Consider the following 24,136-nt stretch of genomic DNA (forward strand, 5'->3'; position numbering starts at 1 on the left):
ACCACAAGGTGTTATACTTACTTGCCTGTGCATTCTGATATAAATATTTCTTACCTTTGAAGATAAAAGTTCTTCTGCTGGAACACACAGTAAAAGATAAAAACACAAATGCGGTCACTTGTTACTTAAGATTATGAAGGGGTGTTTCTTGGCCTAAATGTTGGTGATTTGAATTTCATAAGACAAACATATTCTGCATTATTCCCAACAATTCATATTAAACTGCTGGACTCTCAGGATCCAGGGACATTTTATCATGTGCCACCACTCCTTTCCCTTGTTATTATTTTACTGACTAAGATCTCAGTGGAGGTGGTCACTGGTAAAGAGACTGACAAGCTATGGTGAACTGTAGTTGTATCCTAAATCAACATCACTTTATTCACAGATGTCCTTTTACAAAGGTGACAAAGGCACTATAGGACAGCGAGGAGGAAGCCATAAATGAACATTCAAAATGACCATTTCTGGGCAAATCTAAAGATTATTCTTTCTGTCATCTCAGTCCCAGAGCTGTTTCCTGAACTTTCAGGGTTTCTGACACAGTCAGGATGTGGTTTCAACACTGTGTCTTGTACAGTAATAGACGGCAGAGTCCTCAGATGTCAGGCTGCGGAGCTCCATGTAGGCTGTGCTGGAGGATTTGTCTGCAGTCAGTGTGGCCTTGCCCTTGAACTTCTGATTGTAGGCAGTACCACAAGTTTCAGGATCAATAGCTCCAATCCATTCCAGGCCGTGCACAGGTGTCTGCTTCACACAGTGCATTTCATAGTCAGTAAATGTGTAGCCCGAAGCCTTGCAGGACAGCTTCACTGAAGCCCCAGGCCTCACCAGCTCAGCCCCAGACTGCTGCAGTTGAACCTGGGATTGGACACCTATGAAGAATAATGCAGAGTGGATGTCATTGTTACCTCAGGCCCTGTCTCCACTTCAGATTTGGAAATGGTAAGCCCCTTACCTGCAGTTACTGACAGGAGGAAGAGAAAGATCCAGCTCCATTCCATGGCTAGAGTCAGTGTGTTCAGGGACTGTGGAGAGGACACTGATCATAGGATGTTTTTAGGGTGTGGACATAGACCCAAGTAATTTGCATATTTATGAGTGGGGTCTTCTTAGATAAGTACCTACTCCAGATAGAGAAGTACTGTAGGGATAGGACTGAAAAGGTACATGTAGTAGGCAGCAGGATACTGAGGTCTAAGTCCTAATATTGTCTGAGGAAATACATACAAAATATTTTTGATCTAAGTCTTTTGCTCCACTTTGGAACAATTTTAGGACATTAATTTACACTTGGAGCTTTGTGGTGATGACAATTATGATGATGATTATGATTATGATAATGATAATGATGATGATAATGATGATGATGGTGGTGGTGATGATAATGATGATGATGTTAGTGGATAATCCCCAAAATGGCAAACTTTTGAGAATTTAGAAACTTCTTTTTTTAAAATTTTTATTAGATATTTTCTTCATTTACATTTCAAATGCTATCCAGAAAATTCCCTTTACCCTCCTCATGCTATGCTCCCCAACTCACCCAGTCCTGCTTCCTGGCCCCGGGATTCCCTGTACTAGGTCATATGATCTTCACGAGACCAAGGGCCTCTCCTATTGATGGTCAACTAGGCCATCCTCTGCTACATACTCAACTAGAGGCACAATTCTGGGGGTTACTGGTTAGTTCATATAGTTGTTCCTCCTATACGGTTGCAGACCCCTTTAGTTCCTTGGGTATTTTCTCTAGCTCCTTCATTAGGGGCCTTGTGTTCCATCCAATAGATGACTGTGATAATTCACTTCTTTATTTGCCAGGCACTGGCATAGCCTCACAAGAGATAGCTATATCAAGGTCCTGTCAGGAAAATCTTGCTGGCATATGCCATAGTATCTGCATTTGGTGGTTATATAGGGGTGGATCCCCAGGTGGGACAGTCTCTGGATGGTCCTTTCTTCTGCCTCAGCTCCGAACTTTGCCTCTATAACTCCTTCCTTGGGTATTTTGTTCCTCATTCTAAGAAGGAACGAAGTATTCACTCTTTGGTCTTCCTTCATCTTGAGTTTCATGTGTTTTGCAAATTAATATATGCATTTAACATTTGCCTTACAACAGGTTATATGATTCAAAACTAACTAAATTACTTAAAGTAAATATCTTAAAATGTTTACATATCAATGATTATTGCAGGACTACCATGAATAACTAAATTATAGATGTGTCTCAAAGAATTTTATTACTAAAGCATGGTTATATATATCATAAATGTATGTGTAAATACTGTGTGTATTTAGTAGTTCGTATTTATTTCATAGTTGTATACATGTATGTATACAAATACATGATATTGTATAATTGAAATTGTCTAGTAGAATAAAGATAAAATTGGAGTGACAAGAGGTTACTGGAGAAATATGCAAAGTGTACAAAATATAATTGTATGGATAGTCTATACATGTATAAATTTGTTATTTTATATTCCTTAAGGAATTTTATTCTTAAATTTTTTAAATCACATAGAAAATATATTATGATCTACCACCACTCTCAGGACTCTCACCACAATCTACCACCACTAGTTCCCTATGGTTACCCTTGGGGCATTCCAATAAGTCTCTTTCCAAACATCCTTCCCTCTTCTGTTTCAGTAAATAAAAAACGCAGTGAGTTCAGTTAGTACCTATACGCCTATATGCACATAGATAGGATCATCACTAGTAAAGAGGGAATCTCCAGCAATCTTTTCCAAAAATGAGATTATATTTTGCCCATCAATAATCAAATGCCAAAAACCTTCACATTGGTGTGAACACTGAGTTCCTATCCATCTACGTTTTAAGTTTTTTTTTATTTGTAATATCATTCTTAGTTGTGATAACAGGGTACACCTGCACCAAGTTCGATATATTACCCTCAGAGGATGACTTATGTAATTCAGTTCTAAAGGATATAACTGATATTGCTCAGCTTGCCAGTAGACATCCTTACCTGCTCAGTCATTTTGAGTTTTTTCATGTGGTAATTGTCACTGGTTTGATTTAAATGTGTCTTGTGCTGATAAATACTTCTACTGAGAGTTCATGTGTGCTCTAAGAATAGTACAGTTCCTGGAGACAGAATTTGATCTCCTGAAACCACATTCTTTGTATCTTATATCTTTTCCTTTCTAGGAATTATGATGGCTCTTGATTTTGGGGTGAGAGAGAGGTATCGTTATTGTCTGTGGCTGAGTTCTTTGTCAATCATTCTCAGCACTCTGACCACTCACGAATTTCTGCATCAGTCCTTGAGCACTAAACATATGAGCCTCTATGACCAAGGTTCAGACAGTCTATGGGGTATAAACATAAATATTTAAAAAGCAGCTTGACAACATGACAATTAGCAATGAAACTGAGGTCTACTAGGTCCTATATTATCTCTAAACATGGGCTTCAACTACACTTACCTGGGATGAAGACTTTCATATGAAAATTGACCAAAAATAATAAATAAAATTATGTTATGTCACAGCAATAACCCTCCCAAACATGTACTCAAAGGACTCTACACCGTATTATAGAGACACTTTAACATACATATTTATTCACAGGATATAAAGGAAAGAATCTTCCCAGAGTTCCAACACAGCATAAATAAAATATGACAAAGTGGTACATATAGAAAAATAAATATTACTCAGTGGTTAAATGAGTTATTAATACATAAGTGTCTCCATGGAACTGGAAAAATATACTGAATAGATTAACCATATCCATAAAGCAAATGCTTCATGTCTTCTCTCATATGTGTTCTAAGGTTTAAATATTTTGTTTGGTATATGGACTGTAGAAGTAGAGAGACTAGAATTGGAACAGTAAAGTATGAGGAATTTACAAACATGATAAAGTAAAATGGAGATAAAATTAGCGAGAAAAGTTTTAAGATTGAGAATATTATAAGAATCAGAGGTGCTGGCTGACTGCAAGAATAGAGTGTCTTCCAGACAAAATTGGACTGATGCACATATGAATTCACAGAGACTTTGGCTATTGACACAGAACCTCAACATCAGAGGTTCACAGACATCAACCCTCAAAAAATTCCCAAGTTGGAAGAAGGAAATGAACTCATGCTCTCAACCCTGACCAAGAAACTTTGAGATTCACATGCAAATGTAAAGGAATATTTTGTTTTCCTTTACATTCCAGTAAAGTCTCACAGGAGATGCTATGCACAATTAATCATGAAAACATACTTAGTAGTTGGTAGCAAAAAACAAAAATGTATTCAATGGTATTTATGCAGATACATTTCCCAAGACCACCTTCTTCAGTTTCTTTTGTCTCACTTAACCTTTGTCTATGTATCATGGCTACAGAGTTGTTGTTTTAATTGTTTCTTTGTGTGTGTGTGTCATTGTGTGTGTGTCTTTGTGTCTGTATGTGTGCCTTGTTTTTATTTTGTTTAGTTTAGTATTGTTTTTGTAGACCCTTTTAAATTACTTTCTTATATTTTGATTTTTAAGAGAGAAAAATAAAAGGTATGTAGTGGGTGAATTAGTACATATGAAGGCTCTAGAATAAGTTGAGGAAGAGGGAATGACTAATTAGAATACATTATATGATTTTTTCAAAAAATAAAAAAGTATATCAAAACAAGTAAACATAACTCTGTGAAGTGTTAACAAAGAATATTTACTGTGTTTGAGCATCGCATATCAGTCACACCAGGGCCATGTCAGTTAATACACTTAAGAAAACCACAGAGAAGAGTCCCTTGAACACACTGCTCATCTCTTTCTGGGGATTCTTGGCTTCCTTGCACCCCCTGCCACTCATCAGCTCCCACGAATGAAGGTTTGTCATGGTTCAAACTGAAGTTACATAGTGTGGCTTAAGAAATAACTTATCCCTGTAACTTCAGTGTTCACCCAGCTCAGCTGAAGGGAGAAATGGCTCAGTTTACCCAGGGAGAATGACTTATGTTTCTGAGATTTTAAGTTGTGCCAGTATTACTATAATATCCCTCTAAAAAGACATATTCCTATTTAGTGGCAATTTGACCCAGCTAGACCTATTCCCATTACATAATGTTAATGACAGGAGATAACAGCTATTTGTCTTTCTTCATCAGGCTATACATGCAGAAGTGCATCTGTGTTGTGAGGTAAATCACTCTCCCTACATTGTTTAATAGACTATGTAGAAAGACTTACAAAGTGATTATACACAGAAATGAGGCAGTTGATATAAATAACTGAAATGTTGAATCAATTCAGGACCTGGCTGATGCTGAGGTTAAACACTTTTGAACTTAGTTCTGAAATAGGTCTGTATAAATGAGAATGGATAATTAGTAAAAACTCTGCTTTAAAAATGGGAAAAGGATCACCCATATAAAAGGTCTGAATTTTAGAGTTATGAAAATAGAATCACTCCATAATTACATGGTCTCTCAGAACTGAGAAACCAACCAAAAAGCATACATGAGCTGGACCAAAGCCCCGATCAAATATATAGCAGATAGGTAGGTCAGTCTTCATGTGGGGCTCCCAACAATAGATGTACAGGCTGTCTCTAATGTTTTACCTGTTTGTGGAAAATAGTCCCCTAACTGGACTGCTTTGCCTGGCCTCAGTGGGAGAGGATGCTCCTAAAATGCCAGAGACTTGATGGGGTAGGGTTGGGGGATATCCCATGGGGTCACCATCCTCAAAGAGGAGAAGGGAAGGGAATAATAATGTTACCTTTTACAATTTCTGGAATTTAAAGTAATAAAAAAACTCTCCTCAAAAAAAGATTTAATTGTTATTGTAATGTAAAGATTAATAAACAAAAAAACAAACCAACAAACACCCCTTTTGGATATCCTAATTAACATGTTCAATTAAAATTAAACCTCTCATCCTAACATGGATTATCCAATTCTACCTTCATTAATCATCATTTCCTTATGTGCTGCATCAGTCTTCTCCCTATCAAAAGGAAGTTCTTCCTTTGTACAACTCCAGGACTTATCCTTCCTTTCTCTTGTTCCCTTCCTCTTCTCCCTCATCTTTTATCTCCTGTCTTTGTCTTTTATTCCACGACTTCTCTCACTCTGGGGAAAAGAAGACACCTTTGTGCTGAGAACTTTAGTTTGGGATGTCCTGGGATCCTACAGTCATGACTTCACCATTACCAGTGTTGTCCTGCAGCTGTCAGAGAAATTGTCTTAGAATATTGAAATGGTGAGAATGGCAGGTGCAAATGGTTGCTGTTAGTCCAAAACCACCATATCAGGAATTGTGACATTCAGCTCCATTCTCAGAAACAGATGAATACCAGGTTTATCCCCTTTCCAGGTCTCCCTTCTGGAAGGCCCCATCCCATCACCCCAACCCCTGCCTCTAAGAGGGTGCTTGCCTACCCACCTACCCACCTACCCCCACCCACCTTCCCACCCTGGCATTCCCCTACATTGGAACATCGAACCCCTTCAAGCCCAAGGGTCATTCCTCCCACTGATGTCAAAGAATGACATCCTCTGCCACATGTGTGACTGGAGCCATGGGACCCTCCATGTTCACTATTTGGTTTGTGGTCCAGTACCTAGGATCTTGGGGAATGGGGCAGTTCTGACCATTTTACACTCTTGCTCCTACCATGGAGCTGCAAACCATCTCAGCACCTTCAGTCCCTTCTTCAATTCCTCTGTCAAGGATCTTGCGATCAGGCCACTGGTTGGCTTCAAGCATCTGCCTCTGTATTTTTCAGGTTCTGGTAGAGCTTTCAGGAGGTGACCATATCAGGCTCCCATCAGCAAGAACTTGCCAGCATCTGCAATAGTGTCTGGGTTTGGCAACTGTATACAGGATGGATCCCCAGGTAGAGAAGACTCTGGATGGCCTTTTCCTTTGTCTGTGCTCCACATTTTGTTTCCATAATTCCTCCTGTATGTATTTTGCTCCCCCTTCTAAGATGCACAGAAGCATTCACACTTTGATCTTCCTTCTTTACCTTCAAATAGTCTGTGAATTGTATCTTGGGTATTCTGAGCTTTTGGACTCACAGCTCTGCTTGCACCATGCCCATCTGGATGCTGTTATACTCTACTGCCTTGATGATACTGGACTGAATCTCAAAACCTGTAAGCAAGCCTCAGTTAAATGTTGTCCTTCATAAAACCACTTAACAGTGAGTGCACACTGATGTGTGCTCTTTTGTGGCTGGATTCCCTCACTCAGAATGATATTTTCAAGTTCCATCCATTTGCCTGTTAATTCCATGAAGTTCATTGTTTTTAATAGCTGAGGAGTAATCCATTGTGTAAATGTACCACACTTTCTGAATGAATTCCTCTCTTGAGGGACATCTGGGTTGTTTTCAGCTTCTAGCTATTATGAATAAGGCTTCTATGAAGATATTAAAGCATATGTCCTTAATACACGTTGGAGCATCTTCTGGGTATATGCCCAGGAGTGGTATATCTAGGTGCTCAGGTAGTACTATGTCTAATTTTCTGAGAAACTTCCAGAGGACTTTCAAAATTATTGAGACTGCTAAGACTATGGGGGCATTGGAAGTTAGACTAAATATATTTTGCATTATGCTTTATTTATGTATGCCCCCCTACAGACACAAGTGCTTTAACAAGCCTATGAGGGCCAGGGAGTTGAGTGTTATGGTTTGTATATGTTCAGCAGAGAGTGGCACTATTACAAGGTAAGGTTCTTTTGAAGTAGGTGTGTCACTCTGGGTGTGGGCTATAAAACACTCAGCTACTTGGAAGCCAGTATTCTGCTAGCACCACGAAGATGTATAACTCACAGCTCTGCTTGCACCATGCCCACCTGGATGCTGTTATACTCTACTGCCTTGATGATACTGGACCTGTAAGCAAGCCTCAGTTAAATGTTATCCTTCATAAACTTGTCTTGGTCATGGTCTCTGATCACAGCAGTAAAACCCTAAATATGACAAATGACATATGTGAATAGTAAATTCAGGATTGCAGGATTATTTACTGAACAGCAAATGTTTTTCTAACGCTTGACTCAGAGTTTTTCATTCCATTTCTTCCATAATCATCCTCATTCCACCCTCAGAGAAATGTTCGACATGGTAATGGCAGAAATGATGAAGCTGTGAATTCTGATATTAATAACTCTTATATTCTAAAAACCTGGAACTTGTGGTAGACCACATAAACAAGTTAATAAAACACCTAGAAGTCACTTAAGACTTAAGTCTGTGTACTTTCCTGTACTGTTGCAGAATCTTGTGTTGCCTGTGTCCTTGGCCCTGCAGAGATGCTTCAAAGCTTTATTAAAATGCCTGGGTCCCCATGAACCCCTACTATACCGAGTTTTACAAGGAAACTTGGGTAGGAGTGAGGGTAATGATCCTCTTCATTTATAAAATCAGCAGTGCTGAAAAGGAAGTAAAGCTTTGAAAGGCACCAGTCCTGCACCTGCCCATTTCCATCAATAGCTGTTCCATGAGTACACTCAAGATGAATATGTTGGCTAAATTTTATCAAGCTTTGTTAGAAAATCACTGTACACTTATTTAACTACAATTTGTAATATGGCATTAATTAATGTATCAGAGAAACACCGAAAAAAGACTATGAAAGTGCATCTTCTTACTCAGAAGTTGGAAGTATTCTACAAGTCAAATCCATATCCTACTTTATTCCCAGCTATACTAAAGTATTACTCTTTCATACAACTCAGACATACCCAGACATATTTTTATCATCTATAATCACAGTTTCCCTTTTTTGTTGTTTTATGAAAGAAGAAAATTTTCAATGAATTTGGACATCGTTATTGATATTGACAAGTCATGAGGTATTCTAGGAACATCCTAAATCAACAGCTTGTAATTCATGTATCTACTTCTACAAAGTTGAAAAGGAACAATAGTTCTTAAAATTAACAGACACAAAAATGGAATACCCAACTGATTGCATCTGAGCAAGTCTTCAAGCGAATATTCTCTAAGTCTTCTCCTTCCCAGGGCAGCTGGCTCCTCTTCCTCCAGGGTTTCTGACACACTCAGGAGGTGGTTGCAGCAATATCTTGCACAGTAATATACCTCTGAGTCTTCAGATGTCAATCTGCTAAGCTCCATATAGGCTGTGCTAGAGGATATGTCTACAGTCAATGTGGCCTTGCTTTTGAACTTTCCATTGTAGTTAGTAACACCTTTGAAAAGATTAATATGTTCAATCCACTCAAGGCTCTTTCCATGGCTCTGTTTCACACATTCCATTTTGTATCTACTGAATGAGTAACCAGAAGACTTGCAGGACAGCTTCACGGAAGCCCCAGCATTCACTACCTTAGGTCCAGACTGCTGCAGCCGGACCTCAGAGTGGACACCTGTGAAGAGAAAGGCAGAGTGTATGTTAGTGACATCCCAGGCCATTTCTCTTCTTCAGAATTAGAACTGGTAAGCCCCTTGCCTGTAGTTACTGACAGGATTAAAATAAAGACCCAGCTCCATTCCATGGTTAGAGTCATTGTCTTCAGGGACTGTGGAGAGGACATTGGTCATATGTGGTTTTCAGGGTGTTGACATCCCTGTTTTTAACCACAATAGACATAGGTAATATGCATATTCATGAGCAGGGGGCTTTGTACAGAAGAACCTAATTCAAATGGAGAATAGCTGGAGAGGAAGGAGTTAAACATACATGGGTAAACTAGCAAGATGGTCAAGTCCAAATCCAATACCTCCCTGAGGAAATGCATCCCATACACTTTCTATGAGCCCTGCATTGCTGGTATGGTTGAAACTACAGGGAAGAATCTCTCAATCTTTATTATGCCAAAGTCTGTTGCTCCACTTTCAGATATATTTACACTTTGATTTACAGATAATGCTTTGTGAACATCAAGATGTTGATGTTGATGATGATGGAGATGCTTATGAAGAAGATAATGATGAGGATAATGATGGAAATATCCATTAAAAAGATTTAATGTCTTGATTAGAACTCAGTCAGATGTTGATAAGGAAGAAGGCAAATGAGAAAACTAATGACATGACTGTGTTAAATGTTTAATCTTTACTCATTATTGATAGGAGTGTACTAGTGTTTTATCTGATTTTGGAATTGTGCTTGAAATTGTTACTAAAAAGAGTAAATAATACTGTGCTGTGTCCCAGATCCTTCCCTACCAAGCATGTATTCAAATGAGTCTATATTACTACAGAGATATTTACACATCCATGTTTATTGCAGCTCCATTCATAGCAACTGGGAAATGGAATCTATTTACATTAATAACAAAGGGCAAATAGATATCGACAATGTTTGGTTTATATACCATGAAATATTCCTCAGTATAAAGCCATGAAATATTATGTGTATGAGCTCAACCAGGTCCATAAAAACAAATGCTTCATGTTTTCATTTATACGTGGTTCCATGGTTTGAATAATATACTATGATCATTCCTACCTCCACTCTGTCCCTCTGGTCTCCCTTGCAACCTTCCAATATGTCTCTTTCACAACATCCTGACCAAGTCTGTCTTTCTTTTTCGTTATTTTATTTATTTACATGTCAAATATTATCTCTTTTCCCTTGTTCCCATCCAGAAATTCCCTATCCCATCACACCTGCCCCTGCTTCTATGAGGTTGCTCCCCCAAACCATATATCCACTCCTGCCACATCCTTCTAGCACTATCCTAGGCTGGATTATAGAGCACTCTCCTATGCAGAACCATGAGGCTCCCCTGCCATTGATGGCAGATAAGGTAATCCTCTGATAGATATTCAGCTGGGGCCATGAGTCCTTCCATGTCTACACTTTGTTTGGAGGTTTAGTGCCTGGGAGCTCTGAGGATTCTGGTCTTATTGCCACATTTAATGATAGAAACATATCTAACAGTAGAAGTTCAAAACAAAATGAACTCAACAGTGGTTTTGTAGATATTTACTCTCTTTGTTTTCCGCATTAATTTTGTTGCACTTGACATTTGAATATATATCTTGATTGCAGAGTTGCATTTTTATGGGTTTCTGAGTGTGTGTTTGTGTGTGTGAGTGTGAGAGAGAGCGAGAGAGAGAGAGAGGGAGAGAGAGAGAGAAAGAGAGAGTTGTTTGTGTGTTTCATCTTTTTAAAGCACTTTTATAAATTTTTTGTTTGTTTCTATAGAGAAAATGAAAGAGTGTGTGGTGAAGTTTCTGGCAGAAGTTTGGAAAGAATTTTACTGCTCAGAAAACACTGTATAAATTTTAACACATATTTTTAAAATACTTTTATATTTTGACATTTCAGTCATTGTCCCCTCCAGGCCCAGCCTCTAACAATTCCTCTTCTTATTTTTCCCCCAACCCGTCTTCAATAGAATGCCACCCTTCACAGGGTTACCCGGCTCTGTGGGACTTCCAAGTGTGTCAAGATTTAGGTGCATCTTCTCCCATGTGACCAAACCAGGCAGTCCTCTGCATATATGTGCCAGGGTCCTCAGACCATCTCCTGTATGAGGCCTACATGGTGGCCCAATGACTCATAGAACTCAGGATTCTAGGTTTATATGTAATAATAATAATAATAATAATAATAATAATAATAATAATAACCAAGAGAATATAAATCTTTGAAGTGTTTAATACAGAATCTTCACAGTGTTTGAGCATGGAATCGTTACATGTCAATCACAATAGGTTTGCATAAGTTAAGAAAGAAAACCACAGAGGATACAGAGTAATTAATCCTATACCCACATCTCTTTGCTGAGAATTCTTGGCTATATTGTGACCCCTGCTGGTCAATATCTCACCTGGAGTTAGATTTTCCAACTTTTACACTGTAGTCACACAGTGTGACTTCAGCAGTAACATATCCTTGCAACTAATGTGCTTGCAGGGCTCAGATGCAGGGAGAATTAGCTTTCATTTATAGGGGAATGATGACTGAAGTCTCAGACTGTGAATCTACGTTGCTAATACATTATCATCAACGAAGCTCTCAAAGTCACCCACTTTCCTATTGGCAGTGGAACGTAGCTCTAATAGTTCTCATTTGTAATTAGGTGTAAAAGGAAAAGATCATCGACATGTGGAGGGGTTTTGGGCCACTGCCCCTATGTGACTGATGTCCAGAACTCTCTCTTTGGTGGGCTGTGGCTACATGACAGGGGTCTGGCCTCAGGAAAAGATACATCTCCTACTGTCTCTCTTGTTTCCCTGTGGTTCAAGCCAAGCTCAACCTCGGAGGCTTCATCTCATGGTCCAACAGAAAGTAATTCCCACTCAGTCCAAACATATACAAGATGAAAGTATAGATATTGCAAGTCTATGTGTGTTTGTGTGTGTGTGTGTGTGTGTGTGTGTGTGTGTGTATGGGTTTGGGTGTGGGTGTGTGTGTGTTGACAACCCAGGATAAAGAAGTTCATTGTAGTCTACAATGCTGAAAAAGGAGTTGGAGAGCTAAAGACTACTTTGACATTAGCCGCTGTGGTACAGAGTTTGGAGTGTGCCTAGCTGATTTCCAATCTTATTTTGGAAATTAATTTTAAGTAATTGGATGAATCTCAGAAGAGACTTTGAACTTTGAACTTTTTGTCCTTTCCTTGGATATTTTATTTATTCATATTTCAAATATTATCCCTTTTCCATGTTTCCTTTCTGGAAGGCACCATCCCATTGCTCCCACTCCCTGACTCTATGAGGATGCTCCCCTACACACCCACCCGCACCCACCTTCTGATCCTGGCATTCCACTGCATTGTGACATTGAATACACTCAGGCCCAAGGGCCATTCCTCCCACTGATGTCCACACAAGGACATCCTCTGCCTCATATTTGGCTAGTGCCATAGGTTCCTCCATGTGTATTATTTTGGGGGGTCCTGTCCCTAGGAGCTTGTGGGCAGTGGATGTTCTGGCTGGTTGACACTGTTGCTCCCTCAGCAAACCACATCAGTCCTTTCAGTCCCTTCTATAACTCTGGAGTCAAGGACCCCTCACTCTGGTCAGGGTTTGGCTCTGACCATTTGATTCTCTATTTTTCAGATTCTGACAGAGAATTTCAGGGGATAGCAATATCAAGCTCCCATCAACAAGAACTTCCCAGCATCTGCAATAGAATCTGGGTTTTACAACTGCATATGGGATGGATCTCAAGGTAGGGTAGTCTCTGAATGGCCTTTCCTTTGATCTGTGCTCCACATTTTGACCCCATAATTCCTCCTGTGAGTATTCGTTTTCCTCTTCTAAGTGACACAGAAACATCCACACTTTGGTCTTCTTTCTTTAGCTTCATATGATCTGTGAATTTTATTTTTAGTATACTGAACTTTTGGGCTAATATCCAATTATCAGCGAGTGAACACAATGTGTGTTCTTTTGTGACTGGGTTACCTCACTCAGGATACTTTCAAGTTCCATCCATTTGCCTGTGAAATTCATGAAGTCATTTTTTAATAGGGAAGTAGTATTTTATTTTGTAAATATACCACATTTTCTGTATACATTCTTCTGGTAAGGGATAACTGGGTTGTTTTTAGCTTCTATGTATTATGAATATAGCTTCTATGTACATATTGGAGTATTGGTCCTCATTACATGTTGGAGCATCATCAGGGTATATGCAAAGGGTTGGTATAACTGGGTCCTCAGACAGTACAATGTCCAGTTTTCTAAGAAACTGACAGAGGACTTTCAACATTGTTGAGATGGCTCTAGACTATGCTGACATTGGAAGTTGGAGTAAATATACTTTGCATTATGCTTTCTTTATGTATGACATCCACAGACTGAAATGATTGAATAAGCCTATGATAGCTAGGGCATAAATGTGATGGTATATATATGCTCAGTCTAGGGTGGTACTATTACAAGGTGTGGTTCTATTGGAATAGGTGTCTCACACTGTGTATGGGATATAAAACTCTTAGCTGCTTGGAAGCCAGTATTCTGTTAGTATCCTTCAGATGAAAATGTAGAACACTCAGCTTGGCCTGCACTATGCATGCATGGATGCTGTCATGCTCTCTTGCTTTGATGACACAGGACTGAAATTTATACTTGTAAATCAGCCCCAATTAAATGTTTTCCTTCATAAACTTGCATTGGTCACAATCTCTGTTCACCGGGGTGCCTTACCAGTGGAGTCTCCCGACACCCGCAAGGGCCCACACAGGATTCCCCACGGGATCCTAAGACCTCTGGTGAGTGGAACACAGTGTCTGCCCCAATCCAATCGCGCGGAACCTGAGACTGCATTAACTAGGGAAGCAGACGATCTGGGCCTGACCTGGGGCACAAGTCCCTTCCAGTCCACTTGAGCACCGGGGTGCCCTGGTTCCCCTCCACTAATCCCCTATCCAATCACACCTGCCCCTGCTTCTATAGGTTGCTCCCCCAAACCATATATCCACTCCTGCCACATCCTTCTAGAATTCTCCTATGATGGATCATTGAGCATTCATAGTACAATGAGCATTCCCTGCCATGGATACCAGTTAAAGTAATCCTCTGATACATATGCAGCCAGAGCCATGAGTCCCTCCATGTGTACTCATCTACATGTGGAGGTCCTTGGGGCCACTGCCCTTATGTGACTGATATCTACAACTCTCTATGGTGGCGCTGTGGCTATATGATAGGTGTCTGGTCTCAGGAACAGACAAAGTTCCCTCTGTGTTTCTGGGGCTTCAAGCTGAGCTCAAACTTAGAGGCTTCTTCTCATGGCCCCTTGCCCAACAGAAAGTAATTCCCACTCAATCCAAACATATACAAGATGAAAGTCTAGATATTATAAGTCTATGTGTATGTATGTACATGTGTGTGTCTGTCTGTGTGTGTGTGTGTGCATACATATGTGTGTTTGTGTGTGTGTGTGTGTGTGTGTGTGTGTGTGTGTGTGTGTGTGTGTGTAGCCAAAACAGGAGAAAGAAGTTTGTTGTAGTCGAGAAAGATGAAAAAGCAGGTGGAAAGCTAAAGACTGCTTTGACATTAGCCATGAAGGTGCAGAGTTGGAGTTTTCCTAGTTGGTTTCCAGTCTTGCTTTAGAAATTAAAGTTAAGTAATTGGATGAATTGCAGAAGAGACTTTGAAGTTTGGACATTCTTTTCCTTTTCTTGGATATTTTATTTATTTCTATTTCAAATATTATTCCTTTACAGGTTTCCTTTCTGGAAGCCCCATTCCATCGTCCCCACTTCCTGCCTCTAAGAGGGTGCTCCCCTACACTAACCTGCCCACACCCACCTTCCCACCCTGGCATTCCACTGCTTTGGGGCATTGAACCACCACAGGCCCAAGAGCAATTCCTCCCAATGATGTCCAAACAAGGACATCCTATACCTCATATGGGGATGGAGCCATGGGTTCCTCCATTTGTATTATTTTTGGTGGTCCTGTCCCTAGGAGCTTGTGGGAGGGATGTTCTGGCTGGTTGACACTGTTGCTCCCTCGGTGGGGCTGTAACAACATCAGCACCTTCAGTCCCTTCTATAACCCTGGCGTAATGGACCCCTCGCTCTGGTAAGGGTTTGGCTGTGACCATTTGATTCTTTATTTTTCAGATTCTGACAGAGAATTTCGGGAGATAGCCATATCAGGCTCCCATCACAAGAACGTCCCACCATCTGCAGTAGAATCTGGTCTTGGCAAATGCATATGGGATGGATCTCCAGGTAGGGCAGTATGAATGGCCTTTCCTTTTGTCTGTGCTCCACATTTTGTCCCCATAATACCTTCTGTGAGTATTGTGTTCCCTCTTCTAAGATCCACAGAAGCATCCACACTTTGGTATTCCTTCTTTAGCGTCATATGGTCTGTGAATTGTATATTGTGTATTCTGAACTTTTGGGCTAATAACCACTTATCATTGAGTACACACCATGTGTGTTCTTTTGTGATTGGGTTACCTCATTCAGAACAATATTTTCAAGTTCCATGCATTTAAATACTAATTTAATGAAGTCATTGTGTTTAATAGCTAAGTAGTATTCCATTCTGTAAATATATGACATATTCTGTATGTATTCTTCTGTTGAGGGACATCTGGGTTGTTTCCAGCTTCTAGCTATTTATGAATATGGCTTCTATAGATATATGGGAGCATGTGTTTTATTACATGTTGGAGCATCTTCTGGGTATATGTTCAGGAGTAATATAGCTGGGTCCAGTTTTCTAAGAAACTGCTAAAGGACTGTCAGCATTGTTGACACCGCTATAGACCATGGGGACTTTGGAAGTTGGACTAACTATACTTTGCATTATGCTTTGTTTATGTATGACATCCACAGACTCAAACGTTTGAATAAGCCTATGAAGGCCAGGGAGTCAATGTGATGTTATGTATGTGGTCAACGCAGAATAGCACTATCAAGAGGTGAGGCCCTGTTAGAATTAGTGTGTCACTCGTGGTGTGGGCTATAATATTCTCAGCTGCTTGGTAGTGAGTATTGTGCTTAGATCTTTCAATTGAAGATGTAAAAAATCTTGACTCCTCTTGCACCATCCCTGCCTGGATGCTGTCATGCTCTCCTGCCTTGATGATACTCGACTGAACATCTAAAACTGTAAGTCAGGCCCAATTAAAAGTTGTCTGTCATAAACTTGCCTTGGCCATGGTCTCTGTTCACAGCAGTAAAACCTAAACATGGTATGTGACATAAATGAATAGTAAATTCAGGATTGCAGGAGTATTTACTCAACAGCACTCTTACTTCTAACCTTTGTCTCAGAGTCTTCCTTTTCATCTCTCCTATATTCATTCTCACTCCAACATCTCAGAACTGTTCGACATAGCAATGGCAGAAATGATGCAGCTGTGCATTCTGATATTAATGCCTCTTCTTTTCTAAGTTCCTGGAACTACTGGCAGACCACATAAGCAAGTTAGCAAAACACCTAAAATACACTTAAGACTTATGACTCTGTCCTTTCCTGTACTGTTGCAGAATCTTGTTTTGCCTGTAGCCTTGGTCCTGCTGAGATGCTTAAAAGCTGTATTAAAAAGTCTGGGTCCACATGAACACCTACTATACTGAGGTTTACAAGGAAATTTTTGTTACAGCAAAGTAAGTGACCCTCTTCATTTATAAATAAGGAGTTCTGAATAGGAAGTATATACTTAAGACTTTGAAAGGGCTTTTTTTTTTTTTTTTTGCTCAGAACATGGTGGAATTTTACGGGTCAAATTCATATTATATTTTATTCCCAGTTACTCCAAAGTTCAAGTCTTTCACACAATACAAACATACTTTCATCATGCATAATCACAGTTGCCCTTTTTGTGGTTTTATGAAAGAAGAAATATGTCAATGAAAGTGTTCACTGTAATCAATATTGACAAGGCATGGGGTACTCTAGGGACATCCTAATCAGCAGCAGGTAATTCATGGATGTCCTTCTGAAAAGCTGAAAAAGCACAATAGGTCTTTAAAAATAGACACAAAAACACATTACACAAATGACTGCATCTAAGCAAACCTACAAGCTACTCTACTGTAAGACTTGTCATTCTCAAGGCAGCTTTCTGCACCTTTAGGTTTTCTGACACACTCAAGATGTGGTTACAACACTGTGTCTTGCACAGTAATAGACTGCAGAGTCCTCAGATGTCAGGCTGTGGAGCTCCATGTACTCTGTGCTGGAGGATGTGTCTACAGTCAATGTGGCCTTGCCCTTGAACTTCTGGTTGTAGTTAGTACCACCATTGTAAGGATTAATTTCTCAAATCCACTCAAGGCTCTTTCCATGGCTCTGCTTCACCAAGTTCATAATGTAGCCAGTGAATGAGTAACCAGAAGCCTTGCAGGATATCTTCACTGACGCCCCAGGCTTCACCAGCTCAGGTCCAGACTGCTGCAGCTGGACCTCAGAGTGGACACCTGTGAAAAGAAAGACAGTTGATGTCATTGACATTTTAGGCCATTTCCTTTCTTCAGATTTGGAACTGGTGAGCCCCTTACCTGCAGTTCCTGACAGGAGGAAGAGAAAGATCCAGCTCCATTTTATGGTTAGAGTCAGTGTGTTCAGGGACTCTGGAGAGGACATTGGACATGTGTGGTTTTCAGGGTGTTGACATCCCTGTTTTTAACCAACATAGACACAGGTAATTTGCATATTCATGAACATGGGACTTCTTACATAAAATCCTAGCCCAACTGGAGAAGGGCTGGAGAGGAAGGACTGAAAAGGTACTTGTGTAAAGCAGCAGGATTATCCAAATCCAATCACTCCCTGAGGAAATGCATCCCAAACACTCTCTATGAACCCTGCACTGCTGTTGTGCTTGTAACTATAGGGACAAATCTCTCAGTCTATATTTGTCCTAAGTATCTTGCTACACTCTGTGGCTATGTTCACATTTTGATTTACAGATAATGATTTGTGACGATGAAGATGATGATGATGAAGATAATGCTGATGATTATGATGAAAATACCCATTAGCTAAGTGCAGTTTAAAAAGATTTAATGTCTTAGCTAGAACTCAGTCAGATGTTGATAAGGAAGAAGGCAAATGACAAAAGTAATGACATAGATGTGATGTGTAAAATTTTTAATCTTTACTTATTATTCTTATGAGCATAATAGTTAGTTTAGCATACTGATTTTGAAATTCTGTTTTAAATTGTCACCAAAAGAGCAAATAAAACTGCTGTGTCCCAGCTCGTACACCCCCCAATAATATACTCAAGTTACTCTATATTACTACAGAGACAACTGCACATCCATGTTTATTGCTGCTCCATTCACAGCAACTTGTAAATAGAGCTCATCTAGATTTACAAAAAAAGGACAAAGGATACGGACAATGAGTGGCTTTCATATTCTATACCATAGAATATGAAATTTTCTTCACTGGTAAAACATGAACTATGGATTGTATACCTATGTTGAAGAACCTAAGAAATATGCTCTATGAGTACCTCGAGGTCCTTAAAAACAAATGCTTCATGTTTTCATTTATGTGTGGTTCCATGATTTGAATTATACACTATGATCTTTCCTACCTCCACTATGTCCCTCTGGTTTCCCTTGAGACCTTCCAATATGTCTTTCTCACAAAATCCTGACTCTCTCTCTCTCTCTCTCTCTCTCTCTCTCTCCATATATATATATATATAGTTATTTTATTATTCACATATCGAATGTTATCCTCTTTCCCTGCTTCTCCTCAACAAATCTGCTATCCCAAACCACCTGCCCCTGCTTCTATGCAGTTGCTCCCGAGCCTACATGTCCACTCCTGCCTCATCCCTATGCATTCTCCTATGCTGGGTCATTGAGCTTTTACAGAGCCATTAGCTTCCCTTGCCATTGATGGCAGATAAGGTAATCCTACGATACATATGCAGCTGGAGATATGAGTCCTTCTCTGTACACTTTGTTTGGTGGTTTGGTCCCTGGGAGCTCTGGGGATTCTGGTCTTATTAACAACAATTAATGATGGACACATGTCTAATAGTAGAATCTCAAAAGAAAAAGAAATCTACAGTGATTTTGTAGATATGTAGTCTCATTATTTTCTACTTTATTTTTTTGACTTGTCTTCTGAATATATATTGTGATTACAGAGTTGCATTTTGTGGGCTTCTAGTGTGTGTGTGTGTGTGTGTGTGTGTGTGTGTGTGTGTGTGTGTGTGTGTGTGCTGTGTGTGAGCTGTGTGTGTGTTTCATCATTTTTTTAAAAAAAATTTGTGGGGTTTTTTGTATCTATAGAAAAAATGGAAGAGTTTACATTTGAGTGAGTCGTTGATTTTCTGGCAGAAGTTCGGAAAGAATATCAGTGATCAGAAAACACTGTATAAATTTTAATACTTATACTTTATTACTTTTATTTTTTGCAGTTCCGTATTTGCCCCCCTCCCCAAATCCATCCTCTGCCAGTTCCTCTTCGTATTTTTCCTCCTCCCTGTCTTCAATAGGATGCCCCCATTCAGAAGGTTTCCCAACTCCATGGGGCTTAAAATATCTCAAGAGGGAGATGCAAGTTCTCCCACTGAGGCCAAAGCAGGCTATTCTCTGCATATTTGTGTCAGGGCCCTTGGAACAGATCCTGCATGATACTGGGATGGTGCCTCATTGTCTGAAAGATCTCAGGAATCTAAGTTTATATGTAATAAATAACAAGAAAATACACATCTTTGAAGTGTTTAACAGAAAAAACTTCACAGTGTTTGAGTATGGAAAAGTTGCAGTCAATCACAATAGGTATCTCTAAGTTAAGAAAGGAAACCACAGAGGACACAGAGTAATCCCATACCCACATTTCTTTGCTAGGGATTCTTGGTTCCTCTGTGACCCCTGCTGGTCATGAACTCATCTGGAGGTAGATTTTCCACCTTTTACACTATAGCTGCCCAGTGCCACTTCAGCAGTAACATATCCTTGCAACTAATGTGCTTGCAGGTCACAGAGGAAGGGACAATTGGCTCTCCTTTATAGTGAGACAATGACTGATGTCTCTGACTCTGAATCTATTTTGCTAGTACATTATCATCAATGAAGCTCTCAAAGTCACCTGCTTTCCTATTGGCAGTGGAATTTAGCTCTAACAGTTCTCATTTGTAATTAGGTCTAAAAGGGAAAGATCTTCTACATGTGGAAGGGCTATGTGCCACTGCCTCTATGTGACTGATGTCCACAACTCTCTCTATGGTGGATTGTGGCTACATGACAGGAGTCTGGTATCAGGAACAGACAAAGCTCCTACTGTCCCTCTTGTGTCTCAGGAGTTTCAAGCCAAGCTCAACCTTAGAGTTTTATTCCATGGTCCACTGCCTAACATAAAGTAATTCCCAATCAGTCCAAACATATTCAATATGCAAGTCAATATACTATAATTCTCTCTCTCTCTCTCTCTCTCTCTCTCTCTCTCTCTCTCTCTCTCTCTCTCTCTCTCTCTCTCTGTGTGTGTGTGTGTGTGTGTGTGTGAGTGTGTGTGTGTGTTTGTCTGTGTATGTGTGTGTGTGTGTGTGTGTGTGTGTTTGTGTGTTTGTGTGTTTGTGTGTGTATTCAATCAAGGAGAAAAAAGTTTTTTGTAGTCAACATGATTAAAAAGGAGTTAGAGAGGTAAAGACTGCTTTGACATTAGCCATGGAGATACAGAGTTTTCAGTTTGCCAAGCTGGTTTCCAGTCTTGCTTTGGAAATTAAAGTTAAGAAATTGGATCAATCTCAGAATTGAATTTGAACTTTAGACTTTCTTTTTCCTTTTCTTGGATACTTTATTTATTTATATTTCAAATATTATCCACTTTCTGGGTTTCCTTTCTGGAAGCCCCATCCCATCAGCCCCATTCCCTGCCTCTATGAGGGTGCCCCCCTGCCACACACACACACACACACACCTGCCTTCCCACTCTGACATTCCACAGCAATGTGGCATTGAGCCCCCTCAGGCAAAAGGGCCATTCCTCCCACTGATGTCCAACAAGGACATCCTCTGCCTCATATGTGGCTAGAGACATAGGTCCCACCATGTGTATTATTTGGTTGGTGGTTCAGTTCCCAAGAGCTTGGGGGCAGGAGGGTTCTGGCTATTTGACACTGTAGCTCTGTCCGGGGTGCTACTAAAACCCTCATCTCTTTTAGTCGCTTCTCTACTTCCTCTGTAAGGACAGCACACTCAGGCGATTCTTTGGCTGTGAACATTTGTCTCTGTATTTTCGAGATTTTGGAAGAGACCTTCAGGAGCCAGCCATATCAGCCTCTGATCAGCAAGAGGTTTCCAGCATCTGCAATAGTGTCTGGGTTTTTCAACTGCATATGGGTTGGTTCTCCAGGTAGGGCAGTCTCTGGATGGCCTTTCCTTTTGACTCTGCTCCACATTTTGTCCCAATAATTCCTCCTGTGAGTATTCCGTTCCCTCTTCTAAGAAGCATCCACACTTTGAACTTCCTTCTTGACGTTTATATGGTCTGTGAATGTATCTTGGATATTCTGAACTTTTCAGCTAATATCCACTTATCAGTGAGTACACACCATGTGTGATATTTTGTGATTTGGTTACCTCACTCAGGGTGATATGCTCAAGTTCCATCCATTTGCCTGCAAATTTCATGAAGTCTTGTTTTTAATAGCTGAGTAATTCCCCATTCCATAAATGTACCTCATTTTCTGTATGCATTCTACTGTTGAGGGACAATTGGGTTGTTTCCAGCTTCTACCTATTATGAATATGTCTTCTATGAATGTGTTGGAGCATGTGCCACCCAAATACTCAAATGATTGAACAGCCTAAGCGGTCCAGAGAGTCAATGTTTGTATATGTTCAGCCAAGAACAGAACAATTATTTATTTATTTATTTATTTATTTATTTATTTATTTATTTATTTATTTATTTATTTATTTATTGACACAGGGCTTCTCTGGGCAGCCCTGGCTGACCTGGAACACACTTTGTAGACCAGGCTGTCTTCGAACTCAGAGATCTGCCTGCCTCCGCCTCCCAAGTGCTGGGATTAAAGGCGTACGCCACCACGCCCGGCACAAGATAAGCATTTATTTTAACTCTGAAGATTTATGTATATGCACACACGTATCCACATGAAATTTTTTTTTATGCTGCAAAATACGTATCTATTCTCTTTCATCTGGAGCTTAAACATTTGTAACCCTTGAGTACAAATGAAGGGTTGAAAGGAGAGTATATTTGATCTTAGTTTTACTGGCATGTAAAATTTTAGGAAAACATTGTCCTTCGAATTAACTCTTTCAGTCCAGATCATAAGCAAGAAATTTAATTCTTCGGAGAATATGGAGCCCCCAAATTCTCATTCTTTTTTTTTTCCATTTTTTATTAGGTATTTAGCTCATTTACATTTCCAATGCTATACCAAAAGTCCCCCATACCCACCCACCCCCACTCCCCTACCCACCCACTCCCCATTTTTGGCCCTGGCGTTCCCCTGTACTGGGGCATATAAAGTTTGCGTGTCCAATGGGCCTCTCTTTCCAGTGATGGCCCACTAGGCCATCTTTTGATACATATGCAGCTAGAGTCAAGAGCTCCTGGGTACTGGTTAGTTCATAATGTTGTTCCACCTATAGGGTTGCAGATCCCTTTAGCTCCTTGGGTACTTTCTCTAGCTCCTCCATTGGGAGCCCTGTGGTCCATCCATTAGCTGACTGTGAGCATCCACTTCTGTGTTTGCTAGGCCCCGACATAGTCTCACAAGAGACAGCTACATCTGGGTCATTTTGATAAAATCTTGCTAGTATATGCAATGGTGTCAGCGTTTGGATGCTGATTATGGGGTGGATACCTGGATATGGCAGTCTCTACATGGTCCATCCTTTCAAAGCACACATTGCACCTCACACAATAATAGAACAGAACAATTTTAAGGCAATGTCCTGTTGGAAAAATCTGTCACACTGGGTGTGGGCTATAAAGTTCTCAGCTTCTTGGAAGGCAGTATCTGCTAGAACCCTTCAGATGAAGATGTATAACTCTCAGTTCTGCTTGCACCATGCCTGCCTGGATGGTGTCATGCTCTCATGCCTTGATGATACCTGACAGAACCTCTACACCTGTAAGTCAGCCCCAAATAAATGTTTGTCATAAACTTGCCTTGTTCATGGTCTCTTCTCACAGCAGTAAAACCCTAAACATGACATGTGACATATATGAATATTAAGTTCAGGGTTGCAGGAGCATTTACTCAACAGCAATCTTATTTCTAACCTTTGTCTCAGAGTCTTACTTTCCATCTCTCCTATAATCCTCCCCAGTCCACCCTCAGAGGACTGTGTGACTTGACAATGGCAGAAATGATGCAGCTCTGCATCCTGATATTAATACCTCTTATATTCTAAGAGCTTGGAACTTCTGGCAGACCACATAAGCAAGTTGCCAAAACACCTTGAGACTCACTTAAAAATTAAGACTCAGTCCTTCTCCACTCTGTTGCAGAATCGTGTGTTGCCTGTGGCTTTGGTCCTGATGAGATGCTTCAAAGCCTTATTAAAAAGTCGGGGTCCACATGAACACCTACTATATCTAAGTTTACAAGGAAATATGTGTTGCAGGAAGATAAATGTCCCTATTCATTTATAAAATCAGTTGTTCTGAATAGGAAGTAAAGACTTAAGACTTTGAAAGGGCTTTTTCTTTACCCTTAACATGATGGAATTTTACGGGTCAAATTCCTATGATAATTCATTCCCACCTATTCCAAAGT

At 40.1% G+C, this 24,136-nt stretch overlaps 1 long non-coding RNA gene, 1 pseudogene, 2 gene segments (V, D, J or C) and 1 further gene; 1 reads left to right on the top strand and 4 right to left on the bottom strand.

Annotated features, from left to right (window-relative positions):
- The window catches only part of Igh (immunoglobulin heavy chain complex), a 2,751,187-nt gene that overhangs the window by 1,505,112 nt on the left and 1,221,939 nt on the right, over positions 1-24,136 (bottom strand).
- Gm40899 lies at positions 529-15,675 on the top strand. The gene is made up of 3 exons (XR_873080.3): positions 529-945; positions 13,003-13,114; positions 15,519-15,675. It is a non-coding gene; the product is annotated as a predicted gene, 40899 (long non-coding RNA).
- Ighv1-23 (immunoglobulin heavy variable V1-23) lies at positions 571-864 on the bottom strand. The segment is given in 1 exon segment: positions 571-864. A coding segment is annotated over 1 exon segment (294 nt).
- Ighv1-24 (immunoglobulin heavy variable V1-24) lies at positions 9,049-9,342 on the bottom strand. The segment is given in 1 exon segment: positions 9,049-9,342. A coding segment is annotated over 1 exon segment (294 nt).
- On the bottom strand, positions 17,530-17,823 carry Ighv1-25 (immunoglobulin heavy variable 1-25; annotated as a pseudogene). The gene is given in 1 exon segment: positions 17,530-17,823. A coding segment is annotated over 1 exon segment (294 nt).

Source organism: Mus musculus, chromosome 12 (genome assembly GCF_000001635.26).
Source record: "Mus musculus strain C57BL/6J chromosome 12, GRCm38.p6 C57BL/6J".
Classification (NCBI taxonomy): domain Eukaryota; kingdom Metazoa; phylum Chordata; class Mammalia; order Rodentia; family Muridae; genus Mus; species Mus musculus.